A 27,804-nucleotide genomic window follows, 5' to 3' on the forward strand; every position below is an offset into this window, starting at 1 on the left:
AGAGAGAAGGCACAAGTATCCATGCATCCGAAAGTGAAATATTCCTGCCCTTCACACCTCTCTGGACCACGGTAGAGAGAAGGTCCCCTGTAGATGCCTGCCTTTCTCCTGCAGGATTAACTGAAGGGAGTGAGACCCAGTAGGAGGCCTTCCTTTAAGTGCCAAATCCTTTCTATTAAGAGGAAATTAAGTTTAAGTAAGGAGAGGCTCTAACTCTGACCCTGAATCTTGATAAACAAAAGACAGAAGGCAGGTATGGGGCAGGGAGGAATATGATAAGCATGTCCCCACTTCAGATAGGGCACACTTTCAGCTTTGCCCTAGGGAGTCCCATGTAAGTAGTAGCTTCTAATCTAACATAACTATGTAAATGGGAAGAATAGAGCAAAGGACATGTAAATATTCCACAGCATTGACATCAATGTCCAATCAATACCCACACACTACTGTTTCATCCTACTTTAAGTCTATAGGTACCTATAAGAAGCCATGGTGGCAAGGGACACACCATTCCTGACTTCCTCCTCCCCAAAGTCGAAAAGAAGAGACAGTGAGACAGGAGCTACTTGGCTTCCTATAAATTGTTTTGTCCTTCCTCACAGCTGCAATCAGAAGCTAAGGGCTCCCGCAGGCCTTGTTCTGATCTGCTGCAGGCGATGGAGGGTTTTTGAAACGGAGAGGACTTGGCTGCAGCTCCATTTCAGCTGCCGCTGGGGCTGGCTAATGGGCTCATTCGGGAAGACCCCCGCCTGCCGCACTAAAGAGTCCCCTGCCGACCCCCTCCCCAGTCCCAACCCAATTAATAAATGGGGGCTCCCACTTTATGGCTCTAGGAGCAGGAACCAGAGATGCAAATGACCCCCAGGGAGGGACAGGAAAAGGCCTTCCAAGAATCAAGCCAGAGAATTGTGCATCCACAGGCACATGCTGCCACAGGCTAGTCATATCCCATTTTCAAGGCATTAAAGGGGAAGAAATTGACAAACCAAAACCAAAAAGTAAATTTTCTTTCCCAGATCCAGAGTAGACTAGCCTTCTTGAAGTTTGTGGGCACACCTCAGCAATGGAACTCTCTTGCCTGGTTCTCTAACATGAAATGGGTGGGGTGCAGGTTACCATCTGGACACACTGCATGCTCCACTGTTCTCCAGGGACAGCGCCTCCTGCTAGACTGCAATACTGAACGCAGGCACACCCATCAGTTGGCTAATAAATGCTTATTCCTTAAAAACAAAGCTGCCTCTTGCCAAACTTTCCTCATCAGCAGCAGCACAAATGTGTCCTGGGATCATCATCTGGAGGCCATCTTTGTCTTTCCCCTCACATCCAAACTGTGAGCAAGCCTAATTTCTATGGACCCCCTTCTTCTGATTTCCCTTTTCTTAGTCTAGTGCAGGCCTTACTACCTCAGATCCGGGCAAGAACAACATTCTACAGAACTCTGCAGTGGCATAGTCCTTGGCATAAGTTTCATCTCTTCAAGCTCAATTCTCTGTTACTGTTTACCAAACCAAATTTCAACTCCTCATTCAGAGGGACTGGAGATGTGGTTCAGTGATAGAGCATTTGCCTGGCATCTATCAGGCCCTAGATCCCCCACACCACAAAATAAACAACAACAAAAATCCCAAACAGAAAAACCCACATAGCTCCAATTCCTCAATTCAGGCCAAAAGATTGCACCTCCAATATCATTTCCTAACACCCCTTTCCCATACCATCTTAGACAGTCAAATCATTTCCCTGTGCACAAAATACATTTCCATGTCTCCTTGCTCTGTTCACCTTTCTTTCACTTTAAAAGAATTGTTTCCAATTAACTCCACTTTTTCTAATTATTTGCTTTGGCTTCCTCTTGTTAGTATACTCTTACTTTATAACTTGCCTTAATATGCTGACTTAAAAATATGGCTCCCCATTCCCCACCCAAGCATAAGACTCGTCTCTCACACTAGGCTCAGAAGCTTCCTAAAAGTGGGACCTCCCTTCAACCTCTTCCTACTCTCAGATCTACTATACTCAGAACATAACTCTGCTAATGATTTTACCCCTCCTCACTGAAGCAGTCTTCATGGTATAACTCCTGGGATTTTATCCCAAACAACCAAGAGGAATACAATCTTAACCTGTCCATTTTCAGACTCCTACCTGCCCAAACTTAACACTCTTCAAAATCACAAATTCAGTTTCATGATTTTAAGATGTTATGAATAAACAAAAATCTGAAAAAAAAAAAAAAAGTACAGTCACCAAAGAAATTTATCTCCTTGATTCATAGTGTAAACGCTATTTTCTCTGAGGACACCTTAGGATGAAAAGGTCTTATTTTGTTCTCTTAAGATTAATCCTATATTCTTGGTTCATGACTTGACTTTCTAGAATGAAAATCAATCTCAGTGCCAAGAGTAAGTTTGCTCCCTATAAGACCTGTCTCTGATCATCGTTTTATGAAGTCTCTAGGAATGGAGAAGTTAATCACCTTTCAATTTTCTGGTTCCTTAGATTAACCTGAATCTCAAATGCTGACTTCTTCATTTCCTCTAGGTTAGTCCTGTGTGGTAAGAAAGGAAAAAGTGGTCTACCACTTCTCTTTATCTTCTATATATTGCTCAGAACAATAAAAGGGATGTCTTTTCTTTCCAGCCCTTGGCCTCAAGATGCCTAAGAATCAAGACACTAAAAGTAAAGCCCTTAATACAGTGCCTGACACATAGTAATACTTAAGGTTAATTCACTTTTTCTTCTTTCTCCCAACACCAGTTTGTCCACCTTTCTAAAATTCTTTTTATACTGGCCAAAGATGGCATTGAACTAAACAAACTAATGTCCTTTTGTAGCACAAACATTCTGGAACTCTGTTTTGTCTGCTTTTCTATGCACTGCCCTCATTCATCAAAAATAAGGGGAAGAGGAATAACATTAGTTTCCAGGTTGACCTAAAATATATAAAGCCACTTGGAGAGTCTTAAAACTTGAAAAATACAATTTTACCATGATGACCTTTTCTTACTCCTGAATTATCCTCTTCAACTAGGTAGCTAACAGTGCTAAGCAAATGTCTCATAAGTTATTTGCTTAATATTGTTTATATTCTTTATTTTCTGTAGAAAAAATGTCTTTAAACTATGGCCCAGCTTAAGGGTTCTAGGCCCATCCTCCAACCCTAAAGGTAATACTCCTGTGAATCAAGGGTAACTCTTTACTCACAGAGGTACCTTAGTGGAACCTCACTGGAGTAAACTGTGAACCTCTAGAGCAATCACCCCCTAAATTTCACTAGCCCAACCATAATTTTTCTTTCCATCCCATATCCCTCTCTTTCTGCAGACCAGCTACCAGACTGATCTATTTCTCCCTTCTTACCCTTATTTCTGCCTCCTTATATTGCTTCATTTTATATGTGACCTTGGTCCTTTAAAAGAAATTGCAATTAGTGCAAAGTCAAACTTAGAAGTTCCTGAATTAATTAAAGAGACCAGGCTCTTAAGTTTTCTCTAAGTTTAAAATTTTATCCTGTTTTCCCCAGGCAGGAATGCATTTAAAATTGCATTAGTATGGTGCAGTTTTTTGTCTGTAAGCTGATCCTCACCAAGGATGTAGATCATTAGGTATTGTTGAAGTTCTGAGACAGAAGGGAGAAGGATCTCCTCCCAGAGACAATCTGTCAGATAGGCCCCTCAGGTAGAGAAGACATGATCCAAGATCCAGACTTTGTTCTTCACTTAGCTTACAACTAAGAGTTTGTGATCTTTTTAAAGGCTTTTTCATGCTGCCTTCCTCAAGGATGGTATAGCATGGATAAAATATCCCTATTGCTTTGGAACTATCAATTCTCTCTTTAGTTTACAACTATGCCAGAGCAAGACATAAAAAAACTACTTCCAGATCCAAGGGAACCTATTTCTAAATTAACTGACTTCATGGCTATATCCTCTCATTCCAAATAAGTATTTTATAAAGCTGAGGACTACATGATGAGAAAACTTCACTAACAATTACCCATCTAGAGGGTATTAAGGACTAAATCCACTTTAGCCTCTTCATTGCAAACTCGGATGCCTAACTTTTGAGATAAGAGATATGAGAGCAATCCAGTGGTCAAAGCATTTTAGCACCCAAAGTGATTAATCACCAGGGCAAAACCCCCCGCAGGCCTTATCTGTTTTCTCTTGGATACCAGTCTTTTTTTCATCAAGCTTTAGTTCCCACAGACACCATCTGCAACTGAACTTAGAAATGTTACAAGCAGAAGCAACAATTTCAGCATAAGGGAGAACATGATAAAGAGGTGAAGGTTCAAAGAGGGGAAACAGGAAAACTGAAAGGACTCCCTGGCTTCCATGACCAGAAAAAGAATCTCTTGTGCCCCACATAACATGAATTAAAAGCTCCTTTCATAGCTCTTGGCTATGAAAGATAGTATGGTTATTTTGCTCTTTTCTACCAACCCATAAGTTGAGGATCTGAATAGACATTTGTCTTCTGAATCACCTCTAAAAGGTGCTTCAAAATGATGAAACAAAGGAGGCACGGTGGCAAACTCCTGTAATCCCAGGTACTCAGGAGGCTGAGGTAGGAAGATGGCAAGTTTGAGGCCAGCCTGGGCAACTTAGCAAGAACTTGTCTCAAAAAAGGAGGGGAGGCGGGGCTGTGGATATAGCTAAGTGGTAGAGCACCCAATCCCCAGTATCACCAAAAAGCCAAAACCCAAAACTAAGACAGCCATCATTAAATACCCAGCAGGATTAAGTAATCAATACCTATGGTAGTGGTTCATCACTCTAGTTGGATGGTGAGTAGAGCAAAAACAAGAAAAAAGTGGGTGAATAGGTGAGAGATAGCTACCTACAATTAGAAGTGTAGGTATTGTACTCCCCCAAAGTCTTCCAACCCTGGCTGGCATACTCTCTCACCTAGAGTATTCACAAGGCTGTAGAAACACATCTGGAGTTCCTCCAGATGAAAAATGCCATATGCTGGACAAGAAAATCTACCAAAGTGCCCAGGAATGCTCACCTTGCCTCTCAGAACAATCAGAACACTTGGCAGTCCCTCTCCCTTGGAATGGTAGCATATTTCCTCACTGACGGATTCCCCCTTGCATTCCACTTAGCCCTTGCAAATAACTATACTGTGAAGTCACTCAAAAGCTAAAAAAAAGTCAAGTTATAGGGTAATCTTTAATAATAAAGATTCCAGTTTAATAACAAAAATTCCAGTTTAGCACTAAGAGCATTCACTGTTAACTTCTTTGAGGCAGTGGCCTTACCGTACTAAGGATGCTTATCTGGGAGAACAGTGCCTAAGAAATTTAGGTACTGAAAAGTATGGTTTCCTAATCAGAAATGGCCTTGGGCATGATAAAGAAAAATGTCCAGGATAGTTAGGTTCTCAGTCTTTAAGCCCAGATTTGAAAAGACAGCCACCACTATGAGAACAACGTGAGCTCACATCCCTAATCATGAACTTGTAACATATAGATATAAAACTGGGCTGGGGCTGTAGCTCATGGCAAAGCACTTGCCTAGCATGTGTAGGCACTGGGTTCCATCCTTAGCACCACATAAAAATAAACAAAATAAAGGCATTCTATTTACAACTACAAAAAATATTGATGTAAAACTAATTATTTTTTTTCTGGAGACTAACCAGAACACCTGATTCCAGGAACAGGAACAATCTTGAGCTTTCCATTCTCCTGGGTAAAGAGGACATGACTTAACCCAAAGGCAAGGCAACACCAAAAACTGAAGATTCAAAAACAAGCTGGCAAACCCAATCAGCAATTTTTAAATTCAACTTCCTCCTAATTCCCCTTATTCTCGTGTACCCCTTGAACTTGTACAAATTGTTTGCCCCACTTACAACTTCCAGATACTTATCCTCCTATTCCTTTCTCCTGATGGATTTTATTTGTCCATCGCCTATTTGTCATAACTACCAGGATTGTAGTACAGAAGAAAATTTATCCTCAGTGTTCTAAACCATTAAAGGGTAGGGAAAATAATTCTCTGCTCAGGTGGAGATAGAAAAGATTTTAGAAATAAAGTTTTGCTTTTTTGGTATTGGGGATTGAACCCAGGCGCACGTAACCACTGAGCCACATCCCCAGACTTTTTTTGAGCCAGGGCATTGCTAAGTTGCTTAGGGTCTAAGTTGCTGAGGCTGACCTTGAACTTGAGATCCTCCTGCCTCAACCTCCTGAGTTGCTGGGATTACAGGTGTGTGCCACTTGATTTTAGAAACAATAGGGACTTTAACCTTTAAACAACACTGATTCACTTCCGAGATTGGCAGTGTATCAGGAAATCTCAAGAGCTACTAGGTACACTAATGCCCATGCTGACCCTGCTGTATAACACCATGGGAACTGGGTTGGGGTGGGATGGTGGGGAACCTGGTTTAAGAGACTATTCTTTGGATCTAAAAAGCTTCTTACCAACTTCCCTTGAAGACTGTTGAGCTCAAACCCACTTACCTCTCCTGTCAGGAGGAGTTAGGGTACATGAAGCTCAACTCTTTTGATGGCTTAGTGCCACCAATATTTGTGTAACTGTTTAGTTCTATTTAAAAAAAAAAAAATCATGTTTTATGAATTTCCCTAACTCTTTTTATTTTTATGTTTTATTCTCTAGTTTCTAGTCTAGTTTTTTCAAGCACCTCTTTAAAAACCCTGGGAAAGTTTTTTGGTAGTTTGAGTCTATAGCGATTTTGAGACAGAGAACCCCTAAGATAAAGTGGAGGAAAAATGTCCTTTATACACAATTAGATATGCTCAGAAGGTACAGAAATTAGAAGTAAATGCAATGGAGCAAAAGTGGTATAGTAACAGGAAATATTTAATTTTCCAATCTCCACTTTCCATTTTTATAAACTGAAAGAAAAAAATTTAATATATTACAAAATATCTGTACATAGACAAGGTACACCCAATGGGGGGGGGGGCAAAAACAAGAGAGAGAAAGGAATACAGTGTCAGGAACCTATAAATCAGGGAGAATGAGGTGGCAACTGACACTTTACTGATGCAGCATTCTCTCTCAAAACCTGCTGGTAACCATTTTAGCACTGTAACTATATATGCATATTATATACACACACACATACAAGTGGTTGGGTGATGTCTATGGCATAAGCTAACAGAAGTCCTACTTACAAATTTGTGCTAACTGCCCTGCTTTAAACATTTAGATCTGATGTTGTTTTCAAATCCTTATGGTTCCTATGGACAGTTGAAGAAAATACTAAAGAAACTGGGTCAAGCAAATTTGTTTTCAAAATCATGGTCAAACCAGTTTTGCCTCTCATTCATGAACAGAATCAGATTTCTCATCTGTTCAAAGTAATGTATTTAATAGACTTAATATCTTCCATGGTACAATAGTTAAGACAAAATCAAAACCACTTTAGAATGGAATTAATCGGATTTGTAGCTTTTCAATAGTCAAGTTGAAATTCAGCCAAACCTTTACTTCCATCATGTTTATAGATAACATAAGCTGAAAAATTATGAAATACCTTTTCTTCCTCCACACAGATTCCAGGATATTTAAATGAGATCTTTTTCCCCTCTGCTTTCAGAACTAGTCAAAAATTCCCAAACTTTTTTTTTTTTTTCCCCATTTTAGAGATTAGACTCCCAAAATGGGGGTGGGGGTGAGATGGGACCATACATACACATGCACACATTCACACACACACACACACACACACACACACACACACCCTTCCCTATCAGGGATGGGGGAATGGAAGCTTAAGTATATTATTTAGAATATTTGGCATAATTAAAAATAAGGAGTGGGAGAGGGGAGGGAAAAACATTATTGGTGACTGCTGATAACCAAAATACAATGAAAAATATAGAGAATTTTATTCATATTTGATGGGAAAACAATTCTTTTTTTCACTGAACAGATACTTTAAAAAGTATCCTGGGCTCAGCTTCTTTAATCAAAAACAGGGGAGGGGTGCCCAATACCTCAAATTCAAATATTGTAAAATACAAAGGCCCACGTCTGAGGACTAAGTCAACAGACAAGAGGTTTAGATGAATTTTAATGCAATTTACTGATAGTATATCAGTGTGCCTATCAAATCTAATTTGACACACTGGTTTAAAAAGTCATTAAGCCAAAATGGCTAGAAGGTTCTCTTATTAATCAATGTTTGGCCCTGAGGGCAAGGCCAGACCAAAAACCAGAGAATAATAAACAAATACACACACCAATATCTACCTATTTCAGTAACAGGGGAAAATAATCTTCATGTAAGTATCTGAAGAGGGTTCTTTTTTCATTTAAGTTTTTTTTTTTTTTAATTAATGCACCTTTCTGTCATAAGTAGATTTTATTTTTTAATATAAGAACTTGGCATTGAAACATGAAACTTCACTTTAGCTTTGAAAACTATTCTCCAGATTCTAAAGAATGTTTGCCTTTTCTTTGTAAAAGGGGGCTAACCTACATTTCACAAAGGTCTAAGTCTGTGCAGATAAATTATGACATGTATCTGTTTTTAAAATACTTCATATGCTGGTACTCTTAGAAATGGAAGCCAGAATGAGAAGCCTCCCAAGTTATCCAATCCTGAGAGTTTTTCTCTTTTCCATTTCCTGCTTATGATAAGGCAAAGTTCTTGCCAGAATGTCATATTTTAACCCTTTTACCAAAACCAAAACCAAAAACCAAATCTCTCTGGAGGAAAATCCCTAAATAATTGAAAGGCTATACATGCTGGGATGTGTACATGTCAATACTGTTTTTTCTTTTTCTTTTTTTTCACAGTATGCTGTTTTTAAATTATTTTTTAAAAAAGGTATCAGGTGTTGATGTATCTTCAAAAAAATACCACCCTAAACTAGGTTACATTTCCATGTATTTTCAGGATTTTTTTCCTCTTTGACAATATCACAATGCTCTGTTTGAAACTTTTTTTTTCCTTTTTTGACATAAAAATATATGTGTAAACAATACGCTAACTGCTCTTATTAGCCCTCTAGGTATATGGAGGCATCATCTTTATAACCATAGCTCAGCAGCAAAGTCCTAGGCTGTCCACATTTACAAATCAATTTCCCCATCAGAACATGGTTTTTAAAAAACAAAACATTTTAGAATTGAAGAGTTACAGAGAACAATGTAGGAGTTTGAATTTCCTTTCCTTTATTAAAAAAAAAAAAATTATACCAGGTTCTTGGGCATCTCAACCATTTTTTTCCAAACAAATGCCTCAAAAACAGAGAGAGGGGGAAAGAGGGAATGAGGTAGAGGAGGAGGGGCCAGAGGTAAAAAGAGAGACAGCTGGGGGGGGGACATGAGATGGAGGGAAAGAAAATGGGCAAAAGGAAAATAACTGGGCAAGTTTACCTACTTGCCCAAGAATGCCACTTTCTACAACCTGCTTTACGTGCAGGGAGAGGGGCATATCTTTTGTCAAAGTGGAGTAAACTTTAAGGATGAGTAATTTATTTGGAAAAAAGTTACAGTCAAGATGCTCAATTGGGGGAGGGGTGTTCACTTAAAAGCAAAAATAGTGAGATGGTGGAGAGGAAGGAAATTTTTATTTAAATCAGCCAGGCCACTGTTTTCCTTCAAGCAAAAGCCTAAGAGCAGTTCAAATTTTGTGAACACTATTCTCTTTATAGGGGAAAATTCTAATTAAAATTCAAAAGAAACCATTTAAAAAAAAACAAAAACAAAAACAAAACCAACCGAAAACCCAAAAACTTTAAAAAACCAAAGAGAGCCTCTCCTGAGCCATCTCAAAACAAACTGTTCTCTATTCTGCTCAAGAAGTGCAGGCAATAAGCTAATATAACCTTTACTTTTCATTTAATGACCCTCTTCCATTTTCTCTATTATATATCCTAGGCAGAGTTGAAGTACATGTTCCGGTTATAGCCCATCCAGGGGGAACTGGTGCCCACATCATTATTTTCTAAGTCGCCTGCTAGTAGCAAGTGAGCAAGGAATACAACGGACAGCTTTGCAGTAGCCAAATGCAGATGATTACCTCGCTCTGGCAAGTGATTTCATTAAAGGTTCAGAGGACTGGATGAAAAGATGGATAGGGAAGGAATCTTTCAAAACACTGAAGTTTCTGGGTTAGTAAGGAACTCCTCTCCCTCTTCCCCCTCTTGGTGGGACTCTTGTAGGCCCCCGATAGAGTTTTCCATAAGTAGAAGACTGAGTTGGGGCCCCCCAGGGAAGGCTTGCTCCTGAGCTGCTGGCCCCAGTGGTTCCTGGCCCCAGCTCCCCATAGTTTTGTAATTTGGTCTCTGCATGTACCACAGAGTTGCTGCTTCCCTCAGCCTTCAGGAATGGTTGCCCGACCACCGAGTGTAATGCTATGGGAACCCTGGCAAAACGGAGGTCCTGGTCCCCTGGGAACTGCACTGACCCTGTGCCCTGGTAACTGCTGGACTCCCCAAGGTGGCTCACAGAGCCTGAGAAGGTCCTGTTCTTCACCAGGGTCTGGACCAAGGATTCTGTCAAGGCTGGACCAGAGTTGCGTTCATCAGTGTCAGTGGCACTGAACCCTGTTTCAGGCCCATCAGTGTTTCCATAAGTCCTGTTTGGATGGGGTCGGGTGGAGTACTCCATTGGTCTCAAGGCCTGGTGCTCATGTGGCAGGTGGCCAGGAGGCTCTGCTTCAGGCTGGGATAAAAGTTGCAGCAAGGCGGCTGTCACGGCGGGGTTCAACTCCTGGGGGGCGCTGGAAAGATCGCCTTCAACCAGAGGGGGTGGAGGTGGCGGCGGTGGAGGTCCAGGGGGTTCAGGGGGCCTCTTCTCTGGTGGAAGAATGTGAGGAGGACATGCTGTGGAAGGGTTACTTCTTTTAAACACCATCTTAAAAATCACATGTGATTATAAACACAAACACACACTCAAGCACACAGACACACACTGCCCAACATAAACAAATATCAATACAAGTAATCAGATATATATAGAATAAAATCTTGGGATCAGGGAATTGTAATTTATAAATAAAACCAAGTGATTAAAAGTAAGACAGATGCATTCTGGCCTAAACAGTTGGTGATCAAGTTTCAAACGATTGTCCTGATTTTTGTCTGAGATTTCCTCCATGTCCTTAAAGAACTGTTCTAATATATAAGACTGTTGGCAACCTCCCCATCCCTTTTTGCTGTTGGAGCAAAACATTATTGAAAATAAAGCAGTAAGAAAGATGAGAGGGAACAATATACATGCTGTGGTCACATTTCTAGGACATAATCTTGCTGTACAACAGACACCTTGCATGGACTTGGCTAACACAATTTACAAAACATTTGATGATATAAGGTTAACCTGAAATAGAACTTAAAGAATATACAGGAAAATGAGATAAAGTGAAACTTCTCATTATCATCATGTATAAAAATACACTTGCTTCTTGAAACTTCAGTTACCTCTCCCCAAACTCATATCCTCAAGAAATGGATATTAACCACCACACTGTCATTCAGTTTACTTACTATGTTATAGCTATTATAAAGACTAAAGTACTCTTATATCAAAATTTTCTATTTTGTTTTCCTACCTTCAACATTTTTTCCACGCTATGAAAAAAATCACATAGTGGTGTCATGCAGAATGGGTTGCTAATAAACATCTGTTTATCCTGGAGACAGTCAAGAACTTAGTCCTCAGAAATGTATTGAATTGATACTACAATCTGCCTTTAGAAAGGTTTTTGTCTTTCTTGAATCACTTCCCCAGACCTCGTTTTTTCTACTGCTGCCTAAATTTGCATAAGTTTGGCAATCTTTTGGCTGATAATGATCTCCTGCCAAAGGCAGGAGAGGAGACAAGTAAAATGGTATGAGTTTGAGGACATAAAACCACTAAGAGAAGTACAGTCAGAACAATGCCTTTAGAGAATGGGGAGTCACTCTGCTGAAGAAAAGGCTTAATATTTTGGATATCTCCCAAATGATCAATTTTTCTTTTCCCCATGAAAGCATATTTTAAAATAAACATAACGTGATTCATTCATTATCTGACCTAGGGATATAAAGTCATTCATTAGACTATTCAAAAAGTTTTTAGTTATAAGTAGATATATTTTCGTAGCATATTTACCTTGATTATATTTTGTAAATACAATCAGCAAACAAGTCTGTATTCTGTAAGCATGCAGATAAAAGCACTCTGAAAACACTACAAAATTTTTAAAGTTGTGCAGTATTAGGATGAATCAGGTGCTATATGTAACATACAAGCACGATGACCAATCGTCCCAGTTTTCCTGGGATTGAGGGGGTTTCCACTTTAAGTGTTAAAAAGAAGACAGAACAGGGATGAGATGTTCACCTCATATGTAGCACCCAAAGAGCTATTTGTTGACTGACTGGCTGGTTGACTAGGTGGCAGGGGAAAATGAATCTGAAGAAAATAATAGCCATGGAAAATCCACAAATTACAAAGCAGATATCCTGAAAAAAGATGGGCTAAATGCAGTATAAGCATCCATGATTTTAGAGCCTTTTTTCTTATTAAGTTGTTGAGGCTGATCTTGAATTAGTAACCCTCCTGCCTTAGCCTCTTGAGTCAGTTCCTGGGATTATAGTTGTGTGCCACCATGCCAAGCAGTACCTATTGGTATTAAAAGTATTTCGGGGCCTGGGAATATAGCTCAGTTGGTAGAGTGCGTGCCTTGAATGCACAAGGCCCTGGGTTCAATTCCCAGCACCACAATAAATAAATAAATAAATAAAATCTCTAGATTCTGAAAATAATGACTATAGCAAACACATTTTTTAAAAATGAAAGTATTTTGGGACTCTACATAGACTGGAACACTTTTTTTTTTTTTTAAATACTGAGGGTAAGCAACTTGAAAAATGCGTAATTGCAAAAGTGGGTAAATCTAAACTTATATTCTTTCAGCTATTCAATTTTTCATATTTCAACTTTGCCTTTTATATAGATGTCTGTTTCTCAATAGAACTAATTCGGGGGAATCAAATTCTTTCACACATATAAAATGAAAATTCTATTTCAAAGTAACAAAGCAGATGGATTGTGAAGAACTATTTAATCAAATTTCTTAAAGGAATTAAAAATAAAGTACGAATTACAAATCATATTGCTCTTAAAGTGTTCATGCTGCCAATCCTTAACAGTTCCATGCTAATGGAGGGAGGTATTAAGTAAATATAAAAAATAACTTCAAAACTTTTGACTCATTAAATTTTAACCATCACCCTTTCCCAACAAGTACAGAATAACTAAACAGTAACCAAACTGATAGGTGTCACCTTCTCTGGTTTACACAGTCTGCCCTCTGGTGGAAGTGCTAATGAACAGTGAAATGGCCAAATAAAAGGCATCAGGAGAAATAAGAACATGGGAGACACTGTAGAGACAACTGGATAATCAAGGGGTGACTACAATAATTATTTGTGGCACTTTTCTACTCTATGAGATGTAAATCCAGTGATTTCTAGTCATAGGCCAGGTTTTAATCTTAGTTCAATTTCATCATGTGGTTGATAGTATGTTGGCTCAATTCTGGGTAAATTTCTTTCAGTCATTATATTTAATTTGACCCACTTCTTTCAGGTATTTTGATTAGAGCTGAGTTTTAGGAGGGTGCAGTGGGGGCAGGGGTGTCAGAACCTTAGAGATGAGACAAACAAGACTATTTTTTTTTGTACTGTGGACTGAACTCAGGGGTACTTAACCATTGAACGACATCCCCAGCCCTTTTATCTTTTATTTAGAGACAGGGTCTCGTTGAGTTGCTTAGGGCATAAGTTGCTGAGGCTGGCTCTGAACTTGCAATCCTCCCGCTGCAGCCTCCTGACCCTGTTTTAATTCTACATAGCTTTATCCAGTTACTCCATGTACTGGAGTCTCTTAAATTAAACAATTGGAATACAAAACAAAACAAAAAAATTTGAATCGTGACAGAGTGGCAAAGTGATAAAGAGAAGTATAAGTACATGAGTTTTAGTTTTTGGCTCTCCTAATATTCAGAAAAGGTACCATAGGTGGGTTTTTTAAAACTCCCTGGACTGCAGTTTTCCTATCTGTAAAGTAAGGGGTTAATTTTATTATCTTCCAGTTTTAAAAATCTTTACATATGAAAAATAGTTTTATGTATTTGATCTCATAACCAGTGAAAATAAAGAATATACTTTCTGCACCATCCTATATGAAATGTGAATGCAGGACCCTAAAGTTGAACGTTAGTATATCTCTTCAGCCCTTGTGCCTCTTCTTATTCCCCAATTCATGGGGTCTTCATGGACAGTGAAAATTTCCAAAAAGTTGAAAACACTTTCAGAGAAGTAAGATTTTGCAAATAGACTGTAAATCAGAATTGATTAGAGAATTTAAATATCTTTTCCCTCTAATAAATTGCATGTTATGGTCATGTGACATCAAAGTAAAACATTCCCTTTTTCACCCCACCCCCTCCCCTATAATGCTTACTTCCTGAACTGGGGTCCATTCCACTGTCTCTTTCAGGAACATAGATTTAAAGGAATCATTCTTATATGCTATTTTGGGGGGAAAGGAAATGTATGGTATTAATGATCTACTTAGAATCATTCCCAACTTATTCTTCAGGAAATTAAAATGATATTTTATTAGGGTTTTCTTGTCTGTATCTTCCAGGTAAGACTTGTATCAGCATCCACTCCACTAGAAGTAAAGAAGTACAATCTGATAATGGTTTGTTTGGAAGTGAGATTTTCTAGCACAAGTGGCCACCATATACAGTGGTTCAAGATCCATCACTAGCTATGGTTGTGGTTTTCTTGGGAGGAACACGGGGATTTTACTTACCTACATTCTACGAAGTAGAAACAATAAATGAAAGGTGCTTTGTGAAGTTTTGAAACTTAAATAAAAGAAGCTGGATAAGAAATACATCATTTGATGCTATGTTCTCCTGTAGACTAGGTTACAGAAAAACTGCCTTTGATGTGAAAAAGAAAATGTTAGAGATTTTAAGAGGATCAACAGCACCTGAACTCAATGAGATTCATGACCGGTCTGTTTACCTGCTGCCTCCTCCTGTGGCATTGTGGGAGTTCTTCGGGGCCCCTGTGGCCCACTATTCTTGTCACTGTTGTTTTCCTCCAGGTTGCCTGCTGGCTCCTGGGTTTTCATCAGCTGACTCAAGAGAACTGCCAACATATTCTGCATGTCAGCTGGTGTGCTTGAAGCTTCAGGGGTTGTCTGTTCTGCTGAAGGCAGGACCACAGGAGCAGGAGGTGCCTCTTTCAAAGACTCCTCTGGGGCTATGGACTCTGAGTCTTGCTGCTGGGAAGTTGCTTCTGTCAGGGCACTGATAGATTGGTTCAGGGCTTCCAGCTGCTGTTGCATCTCTGGGTTGGAGTGGATGTTAAGCAGCTGTGCCATCTGAGGGATGCTCAGGTCAGTTTGGCTCTGTAGCAGGTTCAATAACACTGCCAATTCACTTTGATTCAGCTGTTGTGTGATGTCACCTAGGCCTGTGGGGATAAAGTGGAGCCAATGTAAGAGAAGGCAAGGGTCAGTGAAAGGCAGACAAGGGCCCTCTGCCTTCTTCAACTAGCAAAGTGACTATAATATTTAAGGAATAAAGTTTTATTTTGACTATCTCATTTTTCATGCCTTGAACTATCATGATACCATGTCTTTCTTTATAATTTTGCTTAAATATATAAGGATTAACTAAAACATCTCTGTATTGTGCATAAAAGTGATTTCATTTTAAGGGCTGGGCATGTGGGACTGGGGATATGGCTCAGTGGTAGAGTGCTTGCCTAATATGTGAGGTCTTGGGTTCAGTCCCCAGTACCCAAAACAAACCAACAAACCAACCAAATATATATATATATATATATTTCATCTGTATATATATATATTTCATTTGAATATATATATTTAATCTGTATTCTCTTTTTTTTATCTGTATTCCCCTTTATTTGGTGATACTGGAGGACTGAACTCAGGGCCTCATGTTTGCTAGGCTAGGCAAGAGCTCCACCAAAGGGTTATATTCCTAGGCCACTTATCTATATTTTTCAAGATCAGTGATTTTCAACTTTTACTATACATAAGAATTTCTAGGAAAGATTTTAAAGTTCAGATGCTTCAAGCTTTATCACTAGAGATCTAGCAACTATTTGAGGGTATTTATTTTTAAAGCTTCCTGGATGATTCTAATGTGTAGCCAATGTTGAGAACCACTGTTGGAGGTGAATGAGGAAGGGAAAGTGAATCAGAAAAAGATCTATGGTTCAGAGAAATTGATGGTACTACAGAAAAACTATTTTGTTATGATATTTCAACAGCTTTAGATAGATCAAATAACTATCTACAGAACTAAATACATTCAGCAATTGTGATATAACAATTAGATTCTAAGGTCTTATCAAATCTAATGTAGATGGGATTCTAAATCACATGTGTTATAAAGTCATGGATGAATCCTAAATTTTGCTTATCTAATTCACTGGTTTATATCACACATCTAATTAAGATATAACATTCCTTATTTCAAGGAAGAAAAATGGTACATCCTAGACTTTCTGAACCAAATATATAAAATTTGTCGTATATTCTTTCCAGAAATGAGAATATCAACCTCTGTTCTATTGCCTCACTTGACAAAAACTAAAAAGACACAGAAATATAAACTCCATTCTCCTTGCACATGACCTTCAAAATCTGCCAAAATGTGCTTAACTAAAGCACAAAGATCCCATTCCAGCACTGACCTATTGCATCCCCAGCCCCAGGCTCCACCTTGCCAGGAGCAGGCTGAGGTGGTGCTGGGCTACTGTTCTTCACAGGCTCAGCACTTGTCCCTGAGGTAGTTTCTTTCCGAGAGGCTTTGGATGGAGGTGGCTCTTCTACCACAACACCACTTTGTCGCTGCCTTCGCCGTTTCTTACTCCACAATTCATGGCAATCCTGCCAGTGAGGGAGACTGGAAAAGGACAAAGCAAAGGGAAACACAGTAGTGAGTGAATGAAGGAATAAAGGATTAAAATGGGAAAGCAAAGGGCATAGGAAGTGGGAAGAATAAGGAAAACATAGAAATTAGTAGACAGTAGCAATATATAAAGAACCATGGCAGATGACAGTCTGAGGAAATAAAAGTCCAAAACCCCAAAAGATTTTATACAGTGGGAAATGAGAATCTTGCTAATACTAGGGATACACCTGCTATATAAACTTCCATGTTCTATATATTGCTCTTCCTTGACATAACAGGAATAAAGGAGAACATTATTGGTCAAGTTTCAGCTGGGAATAAATAGAAGGACCAAGATTACTGGCTTCCTAATATCTGTAAGTCTAAGAAAGGTGGTGGTTTAAATCTTGAAACCATGTAAATACATCATGATTAAATTACTCTGTGCAAAATCAATTTGTCATTTGGTCTGTGTGAACCGAAGACAGTTCCCTCCTCTTCCTGTCCACTAAATTTCCATACCTAGACATCAACTTTTTCATATGTAGGGTTTAATACTATGTATTATTTGATGTATTTCCAGACCCCCCCATACTCAATAATGTAAACAGTACAAGTATGTCAAATCTTACTAGCAATCCCTATAACAGGAGTTCCCAAATTTCAATAAAAAGCTTAGGTGTTTCAGTCACATTCAGTGCATTGAAATTCTAGTCCCATAGATGAAGCTAGACATTTTTTTAGAGCAATTGGATTTTATTACTACCTAACTCATGTACTAAAATATTATCCATTTCATTAAGACATGCAATCTTTTTTAAGGTAAGAAAATACCCAAAAAAATCTGACACAAAATCTGTAACACTGTCAGTGATAAATTCAGAGATAAAAGACTTCTTTGTCTGTAGAGCCAGGATCCAACCCAGGTCTTTGCACATACAAGAGAAATGTTCTACCTCTGAGCTACATCCCCAGGCCTAATAAGATTTTTTTTTATGTGCCAGAATGTGGGAGATGAGTACAGAATCCCTGGAAATCCCACAAAATATAGAAAGTTCATAGGATTATGATGACAGAAAGACACAAAGACCTTATTTTTTAATCAATATGCCATGACCTGACAGTGATGCAAACTATTTGAAATTAGGACTATTCTTCCAAGTATGAGAAATACATGCTCACCATAGATATAGGTGATTCCAGAAGATAGAATGGTTAAGAACAAAGCTAAAAGAAATACTTTTAAAATATGGAATGCTTTACGAATTTGCCTGTCATTCTTGTGAGGGGGCCATGCTAATCCCTGTTTCTTTCCAATTTTAGTATATGTACTGCTGAAGTAAGCACTAGAAATACTTTCAAAGAGATTGTAAAGGGCAATATGCTGGGGATCCAGAGACAAAAAAGATCTTGAATCAAATCTAGAACAAATATGGTAGCTAAACCTATTCTTTGGTGGGTTTTTTTTTTTGGGGGGGGGGGGGTGAGGGGGACTGGGAGTTAAACCCAAGGCACTTTACAGTTAAGTGACAGCCCCAGTCCTTTTTATTTTGAGACAGGGTCTTGCTAAGTTGCTGAAGCTGGCCTTGAACTAGTCCTGCTTTAGCTTCCCAAGTAGCTAGGATTACTGGCATGTGACACCATGCCCAGCTCTATTCCTTGTTAAAAACAGCAAAACAATCTTCCTTATCAACCATAAAACTCAAGGATTCCTCTATATGTGAAACTTACTTAGCCATTTCCAGTTCTTTTTAAAATCCTATTATTTTGAGTTTCTCATATTCTGAGGTCTAGGGGAGGCTTAGGGTCGCTACACAGTTACCAGCACTTACTCTGGAGGAGCCATTTTGCTGAGCTCAACATCTTTAAGGAAGTCACTTTGCAGGGTCTGTTCAGCTGTGCAACGCTTGCTAGGATCTAGTGTCAGCATGTGGTCCAATAAATCAAGTGCTGCTGAAGGAATGCTGTGGAAAGAAAAAAAGAAAGGGTTAAGTCTGCAATGATCCTACTGTTCTCAGACCTTTTTGTCAAAAGGTCTCTGAATTTCCAGCTTCATGTAAAACTGAGGAAAGGGAGGTAAAAGTTGGCTAATGCAAGCAAACAGATTTGCTCTCACACAGGATTTAAGAGATGCTACAATCCAGGTAAAAAAAAAAAAAAAATAACAATGCCTTTCTCTCATTCCTTGAAGATCAAAAGGACGATGAAAAAATTTATTATTTGAAACAAAGTAGTTTTCTATTATCTAAAGCCTTTAAAAAATATGAGGGCTATGATAAAACTGACATACTGTTTAAAAATAAAATGTTTGCCAGAGTAAACTGGGACAACGATAACTCCATTGGCCAGGAAAAAGCCAAGTCTTAACACAAGCCAAACCAAAATTGAGATGTACATTTTTGCCAAACTCACAAAGAAAATTCTTCTCGCAAACGCCTTCTATATTGCTTCTTCGGTTTCATGGTGTTGAAGTAGGGTAGCTTGATAACATCAGGCCACACAGCTGGACAAGGGCTACCACAGAGACGGCTGAAAATGAAACAAAACAAAAAAAAAAAAGTAAAGAAATGAATCAACATCATGTATTCTGGAGGGTCTACAAACAGAAATTATTACTTTCTAAAGTGTGAAAACTCTGCTTATTATATTAGAGGGTACGCAGAAAGGTAAAATATGACCTTACTGCTTTAAGGACAGAAAGAATCGGTTATAAGACGAAATAAAATAATGGCATAATAATCCAAAATAATCCACATATTTGGTTTTAAAAAAATAAGAAATTTCCAGTACTGAGAATTGAATCCAAGGGTGCTTTACCACTGAGCTACATTCCTAATTCCCAAGTTTTGTTTTGTTTTGTTTTGTTGGTGGTGCTGGTGGTGCTAGGAATTGAACCCAGGGCCTAAGGTCCTATGCATGTCAGGCAAACACCCTCCTGCTGAGACACATTCCCAGCTCTTCCTTTTTCCATTTTATATTTTGAGACAGGGTCTTCCTAAATTGTTCAGGCTAGCCTTGAACTTGCAATCCTTCTGCCTTAGCCTCCCAAGTCACTGAAATCACATGTGTGACACTGCACCCGGAATAAAACATTTTTCTAATCCCTCACACAATTTTCACTACCAATTTCATTCTATTCGGTTAGTATTAAGTTGAAATACCAGAAATAGAGTTAATCTTATATATTGCCTACAGGAAAAGAAAGAGAACACAGCCTACAAGTGAAAAATTTGATAGATAATTGGGAGTTTACTACATAATAATGAGCTATATATTAACTATAAAATGTCTACATTTGCCTGTTGAATTCCTCCTTTCAATTTTATTAAGGGGGGGAAAAAGACTCAAATTTCATTCTAACCCCAGGCCTTCCCTAAATCTTCTATTATAGGTTCTATTTTAGAACTCTTTATATGTCATAAACTTTACTAAACTGAGGTTTTTGAAGGTAGGGACTTATTTGATTTATCTGAGTCCAAAAGTTTAATAGAAAGAGCAATTGACCGCATAACAGGCTCAATGTTTCTTTTCATTTCTTTTTTTGGTGCTGGGTATTGAATCCAGAACCTTGCACATGCTCGATCACTGAACCACCCCCCCACAGCCCACAAATTTAATGTTAATTTAACCTAACAATCAAACAAACATCCTGAAAATAGCATGCTTTTCTTTTTTCTTTTTTGGTTTGAGATGAAGTCTCACTATGTTCCAGGCTGGCCTGACCTCCCAGGATCAAGAGATCCTCGCACTTCCTGAGAGGGTGGGACGATAGGTGCCCGGTTAAAAAAACACTTTTATATTATGAAGAACTAATAAAAATATGCAAGATAAGCTGGGCCTGGTGGTGCACACCTGTAATTCCTGCAACTCTGGAAGTTAAAGCAGGACGATTGCAAGTTTGAGGTCAGCCTCAGCAACTCAGTGAGGTTCTAAGCAACTTAGTGAGACCTTGACTCAAAATAAAAAATAAAATAATAAAAAGGGTTGGATATGTAGCACAGTGGTAATGCACCTCTAGGTTCAATTTCCGGTACCCCACTCCACCAAACAAAGAAAAGGAAAAGTTAAAACTTAAAAATTAAGTGAAGGGACTAGGGATATAGCTCAATAGTAGGATGCATGCTTAGCATGAACAAGGTCCTAGATTCAATTTCCAGTGCCATAAAAAGAAAAAAGAAATAAAGCTTCCATAGATAATTTCTCTAAGTGAAATACAGTTTCTTTACATACATGGCCTAGAACAAAATAGAAGGTAAATTTGAGCAAAGAGAAAACTTTTACAATCATTTAGTAGGATGAATGGAAAGTGTTAGAAATTAAGAGGATTAGATTACCTATCACACCTGGGTACTCAATAGCACATGCACAGCTGTACCTGATCAGTTCTAGCTGAGCCAGTTCCAGATTGGCTTGAAATATAGGCTTCTTTGTGAACAGTTCCCCAAGGATGCACCTATAAGGAGTAAAATTGACAGGTCAGAAGAGAAATCCCTGGAGCCTATTTAAAGTGTGTCTCAATAAACGTTTATAGTATTGAACTGTATCTAGTATACTATGTTGTAAACTAGCCCAGAACTTCAGTGTCTGTGTTTCCTAAAACAATACAAAAAAAAAAAAAAAAAAAAAAAAAAAAAAAAAAATATATATATATATATATATATATTTTCTTACAGTGAAAACAGACAATATTAAGATTTTTAATTTGCCAGCAGATCAAACTTCCATTTGTAAAGGACAGTTCATAAACACAGAAAGGGGGGACAATAGTTTTTATTCCTATTATGCCACTGTAAATTATTAACTAAAGATAATTTTACAAGGATGCTCAGCAGTTTCTACAAGGGAAGTTAGTTTTTGTCATTAATCTGCTCTGTATAATATGTACTATACTATAGTCCCCTTGGCACTGTACTTGCAAAAAAACAATAATAATTATCAGTTAGAATCAGTTTTAATATGATTTTCAAGTAGATTATGCTTACACAAATACTTTGCCATTTTGAAAAGGACATTCAAGACTATATGAATATATTTACATAGTCTCAAAGCATCTCCCTAAAAATTATTAACTATAAGAGGAAAACCAGTAAGTTTAGTGGGGGGAAAAGACAACATCTTAATCAAGTGACAAAAATTAATATCACTACTAAAAGCAAACAAAATCCATGTAAATACACACATGATACCCTAAGAGAAGTATAATATTGCTTATGGTCAGGCACAGTATTACACACCTATAATCCCAGTGACTTGGGAGCAATTTAGCAGGACCTTGAGCAACTTAGTGAAACTCAAAATAAAATAAAAATGAAAAATAAAAAAAGGGCTCAGTGGTAAAGCACCCCAGGGTTCAAACCCCAGCATAACAACAACAAAAAATTGCTTATGAAACATTACATTCAAAAATGGGTAACCTAGGCTGGGGATGTGGCTAAGTGGTAGAATGCCTGCTGGCATGCTTGAGGCCCTGGGTTCAATTCCCGGCATTGAGGAAGGAAAAAAAAAAAAAAAAAGTGTGTAACCTGAATCTATATAGTAGAAGATTTATATTCACCTATAATGCAAATGCCATGAAAAACAAAGAAAGGTTACAAAACTGTTGCAGAATAAAGAGTTTTAAAAATGACAACTAGCCAGGTGTGGTGGCTCACATCTGTAGTGTGAGGAGGCTAAGCTGAGAGGATCACTTGGACCCATGAATTTGAGACCAATCTGAACAATACAGCAAAACTCCATTTAAAACAAAACAAAACAAAACGAAAAAACTAAAAAAACCAAGACAACTAAGTATAATTCATGAACTTAAATTGGCATATTCACCTTCCCTGCAGGTGCTAGGGATTGAACTCAGAGCCTCAAGCTTGACAAGTGAACACTCTATCACCAGCCCTCATGATCCTAGACAGGACACTGAATTGGGGGTATTGTTTCTAAGATATTACTAGGGTACTAATAAAACTGAAATATGAAATGTACAGTATTAAATAAAAATAGCTTATCAATGTCATATTTTCTGGATTTGATCATTGTACTGTAGTTATACAAGAGGGTTCCTTTGTTTTTAAGGGCTATACATTAAATATTAAGAGGGAAAGGGCAAGATATATGGAACTTACTTCAAAGAAGTCTGGAAAAAATATGATAAAAAATATAAATTCTATGTATATTTGTGTTACATGATATATACCTGTGTGCAAATGTAGCAAGATGTTAAAAATTAGTGTTTCTAGTCAGGCTTGGTGGTGCATATCTATAATCCCAGCTACTTGGGAGGATGAAGCAGAAGGATCACTTGATCCCATGAACTGGGACAACAAGGTAAGTTTCTGACTCAAAAACAAACAGCCATCACAGAGGCTCAAGCCTGTAATTCCAGTGACATGGGAAGCTGATCTCAGGTTTGAGGCCAGTCTCAGCAACTTAGTGAGACCCTGTCTCAAAATAAAAAATTAAAAAGGACTGGGGATGAAGATTAGTACTATAGCAACCCTGGGTTAGACCTCCACTACCCAAATGAACAAACACAACAACAAAATAAGTGACTCTAGGATGAATGAATCTCAATTGATGTTGAGTAAAAATTGCCATATGGGGGTGTATATATTGATTCCACTTACATAAAACTTCAGAAATAGAAATTAGTGGCAGAAAACAAAATAGTTTGCCTGGAATGGGATGACATAGGTACAAGAGAAGGATTATAAAAGGGTATGAAGAAACTTTTTAGGGATGATCATTATTTTGACTGTGGTGATGGTTTCACTGATGGGTACATTAGATAAAAAACTTTTCAATTGTATAATTTAAACATATGCTGTTTATTGTATACGTCAATAAAAAGCTTTAAAAATTTTAGTCTGGGATGTAGCTTAGTGGTAGAGTGCCTGCCTACCATGTGTGAGGTCCTGTGTTCAATTCCTAGTGCTGCCAAAATAATTTAGTGAATCTGGGCAGGTGTAGGGGGCATATATCTGTAATCCCATCTCCACAGGAAGAGGAAGGAAGATTACAAATTCAAGGCCAGCCTGAGCAATTTAGCAAAAACCTGCCCCAAAATAAAATTTTATTAAAATGGCTGGGGTGTGCTTGCTTTTGCAGCACATATACTAAAATTGGAAAAATCAAGAGATTTTTATTTTGTAGCCCTGCACAAGGATGACATGCAAATTTGTGAAGCAATTCTTTTTACTTTTTCTTTCTTTTTTTTTTTTTTTTTTAAAGCACTGGGGACTGAACCCAGGGGCACTTTATAACTGAGTTATACCCTCAGCCCTTTTTTTCAATTTTGAGACAGGGTCTCACAAAGTTGCTTAGAGACTTGATAAACTGCTGAAGCTGGCTTTGAACTTGCGATCCTCCTGCCTGAACCACCTGAGTCACTGGGATTACAAGTGTGTGCCACTATGCCCAGCATAGCAATTAAAAGAAGGAGAGTGGGCCTGGGAAAGCAGCTCAGAGGGAGAGTGCTTGCCTAGCATGCAGTCTACTCTGGATTCAACCCTTAGTACTGGCAGTGAGGGGAAACACATCTAGATAAAGGCTATGTAAAAGTTCTATGTAGTAGAACTTACAACTTTTTAACAAGTTTGAAATTATTTCAAAGTAAAATTAGAGGAAAAAAATATACTTTCTGTGTGCCTGGAATGTTTCATTTTTTAAAACAGCATGTGGAAAAAAAAAAAAAGGCCAATGAATCTCTTCTGACCTGTGTTTGTGTGTGTGTGTGTGTTTAGGAGGCATTGGGGACTACTCTACCCCTGAGCTACATCCCAGGCCTTTTTATTTTTTATTTTGAGACAGGGTCTCATTAAGTTGCTCAGTCTGGCCTCAAACTTGTAATTCTCCTGCCTCAGTCTCCCAAAAGCTGAAATTATAGCTGTGTGTCACCATCCTGTCTGGTTTGATTTATGCTTTTTTTTTTTTTTTTTTTTTTTTTTGCAGTGCTGGGGATCGAACCCAGGGCCTTGTGCTTGCAAGGCGAGCAGTCTACCGACTAAGCTATCTCCCCAGCCCTGATTTATACTTTTGAAATGAGATTTATTTACAAATATTCACAGACCCAAATTTTATAGATTTATTTTCAAATTCTTTAGCTTGGCTTAATCTGAGAAAGAATAACAAACATAGCTTTTTAAGAAATTAGCACGTATTACCATTTATTAATTTCAAATGAGAAAAGATAACTTTTTTCTTCCAATACTCTCTCAAACTTTAGAGATGGAAACAGTAAAATTTAATTCTATTTCCAACAGAACTAAACATTAATTGCCAAATCAAGTTTCAGTGTTGTAGGGAGGCTGAGGCAGGAGGATTCCAAGTTCAAGGTCAGTCTCAGGAACTTAACAAGTCCCTAAAGTAACTTAACAAGTCCCTAAAGTAACTTAGCAAGACTTGTGTAAAGCACCCTTGGATTAAATCCCTAGTACCAAATAAAAAAAGAAAAGAAGAAAAAAAAGTTTCAGTGTACAACAATTGGAAATAAGAGACAGGATAAAATAAATAGGAGACAAGATAAAAGAAATACACAAAAAAATAGCAAGGTTCCGATTAACATAATTTGTTGTACTAGTTTCTCCCCTGATTTGTACACTGACCTGCTATACTAATTTTTTGTAAAGAACATCCTTTCATAAATTTTTTCAGAGAAACTACCATGGAACATCAAAGTAGTAACTTCACTTCAAAAGTTAAGCATAATCTTGCAATTTGAACTTTAAAGAAAGACTTGTTTTCTACAGTTTCAATTTCTAATTGTGTTTTGTGTTTTCTTTTATTTTAGTTTCCAATCTTTGGGTGGGGAAGATATTCATTATGTGATCAACTCTTTGCTACTGCAGAGGTGACAGGTTGCACAGAATAAAATAATAGTACCAACAAAGCTATGAACTTTCCCCATGCATCTTAATGGGGTGTTAATTTTAGAGCCTAGTTGTGACAATTTAAATGCTAATACTTGCTAAAGCAAATAGTCCAGAACACAAACATACCCAGCTTGAGTCAGTAAAACTTAACTAAAGCTTCTTTGGATTTGGGTAAGCTGCCATGAAATTATGCTTTTTTTCTACTATTCTTTTCAATTTTTAAAAATAAAACCCCTATCGTGCTGACACTAACAGAGGAAGGGAAAGATTGGGATATGCTATGTTATGAAGTTTACATGTCAAAACCATAAAGCATGGAGGTCAAGGACAGTGCATCATACAATATAAGAAAAAACTAACAAACATGACCCATTTAAAGATGCTTGTTTCCTAACACACAAATTGTGGTCTCTATCATTTTCCATGAAGGAATGAGGACTTTTTAGAGAAATGGCTGATATCAAGTACTGGGGCACAAAATGAACAGGATAAGCCCAGTCAGACAATAAGGCAGGTTATCAAAGACTACTATGAAGCCAGATCCAATAGTGTATGCCTATAATCCCAGACACTTGGGAGGCTTAGGCAGGAGGATTGTATGTGTAAGGCCAACCTCAGCAATTTAGTGAGGCCCTAAGCAACTTGACAAGACCCTAACTCAAAATAAAAAATGTAGCTCAGTGATAAAGAGCCCCTGGGTTCCATCTCCAATATCCAACAAACAAACAAACACACAAACAAAAAACCCCACTATGATTATCAGGAAAACTCAAGAAATAACCTGACAAAGCTCCCACTGGTCAAAGACTAGATAGTTAGAACAGGAATAAGGATAGTAAATCAATTAAAACACATCAAATATGTTTAAATCCAGGAATTTGTAAAATGAAAGTAAAAAATAAAACAAAAATGCCTCTCACTGGTTATCTCTGGAGAAGGTAGGAAACTACATCATTATTTTGAAAACTCGTAAATAAGAAGAATTAACCTAAATTTTTCTATGTGGTTTGTACCTGGGGTATTATCTTTATATAAGTATTCTAGTAAAGAATGGTATGATGAGGATATTATCATCATAAAATGACCACAAATGAATTAAGGGGTGTGGGCAATGATCACAATAGTTAATAATATCACAAAAAGAGACAATTATAAAAAAATAAACAAAGGCCACAATAAATAAAGAGACTTTATAAAGTGGGGTATGTGTGTAAATTTGCACAGATAAGGATTAATATTTTATGAAGCACTGTTTATAGCTGTCCCCATAATGCCATAATCAAAAGCTACTGATTTGTAATGAATTGTTTCATTATTTTTAAATTATCCACAGATAACACACCACTCATTCATTGCTGGTTCTCTTATCAGAGGTTCCTATCACTTGCTACCCTCAATTCTGATCTACCACTGATACAAAACTTCTGTTAGAAATACTCAAAACCACCTGTAAAGTAGTTTAAAAGAGTCAGTGGGTGGTTCAGAATCAATCCTGAATCCACCTACGATTTACAGAAAATAAAAGGGATAAAGAACATGAGAGAGGCTGGGGCTGTAGCTCAGTGGCAGCGTGCTTGCCTAGCATATGTGAGGCACTGGGTTTGATCCTTAGCACCACATTAAAAATAAATGAAATAAAGGTATTCTGTCCACCTACAACTACGAAAAAAAAAAAAAGAACATGAGAGAGCCGAGAGTAGTGGCACACACCAATAATCCTAGCAGCTCAGCAGGCTGAGGCAAGAGGATCTCAAGTTCAAAGTCAGCCTCAGCAACTTAGAGAGGCTCTAAGCAACCCAATGAGACCCTGTCTCTAAATAAAATATATAAAAGGGTTGGATATATGGTTCAGTAGTTAAGCACCCTTGGATTCAATACCCTATATGGGAGTGGGGTTGGGGGAAGCATGAAAGAGAAAAACAAAACATCTAAAAGGATATAATCAGCAAAATTCAGGGTGTGAGAAGTCTATAGAACCAATTACCTAGTTTCCTGTAAGGAAATTTTAAGGAAACAA

The 27,804-nt window shown here is 37.9% G+C and overlaps 1 protein-coding gene across 7 annotated transcripts in view; it reads right to left on the minus strand.

Annotated features, from left to right (window-relative positions):
- Window positions 1–27,804, minus strand: part of CDK12 (cyclin dependent kinase 12) — an 87,053-nt gene that overhangs the window by 24,904 nt on the left and 34,345 nt on the right. For 3 of the 7 annotated variants that reach the window (XR_013762589.1, XR_013762590.1, XR_013762591.1), the window contains exons 9-14: window positions 21,302–21,379; window positions 19,339–19,455; window positions 18,759–18,890; window positions 16,727–16,938; window positions 15,023–15,475; window positions 10,402–10,819 (exon numbers count right to left, since the gene is read on the minus strand). Coding sequence is in view for 3 of the 7 variants with exons in the window: in XM_079132014.1 (XP_078988140.1) it covers window positions 10,107–10,819; window positions 15,023–15,475; window positions 16,727–16,938; window positions 18,759–18,890; window positions 19,339–19,455; window positions 21,302–21,379 (1,705 nt within the window). In the remaining 4 variants the exon portion in view is untranslated. Of the gene's footprint in view, window positions 1–6,818; window positions 10,820–15,022; window positions 15,476–16,726; window positions 16,939–18,758; window positions 18,891–19,338; window positions 19,456–21,301; window positions 21,380–27,804 lie in introns of those variants that run through there. The other 4 variants (XM_079132014.1, XM_079132013.1, XM_079132015.1 and 1 more) reach the window with 3 other exon arrangements.

The sequence above is a fragment of the Sciurus vulgaris genome, assembly GCF_902686455.1.
Source record: "Sciurus vulgaris genome assembly, chromosome: 3".
NCBI lineage: Eukaryota > Metazoa > Chordata > Mammalia > Rodentia > Sciuridae > Sciurus > Sciurus vulgaris.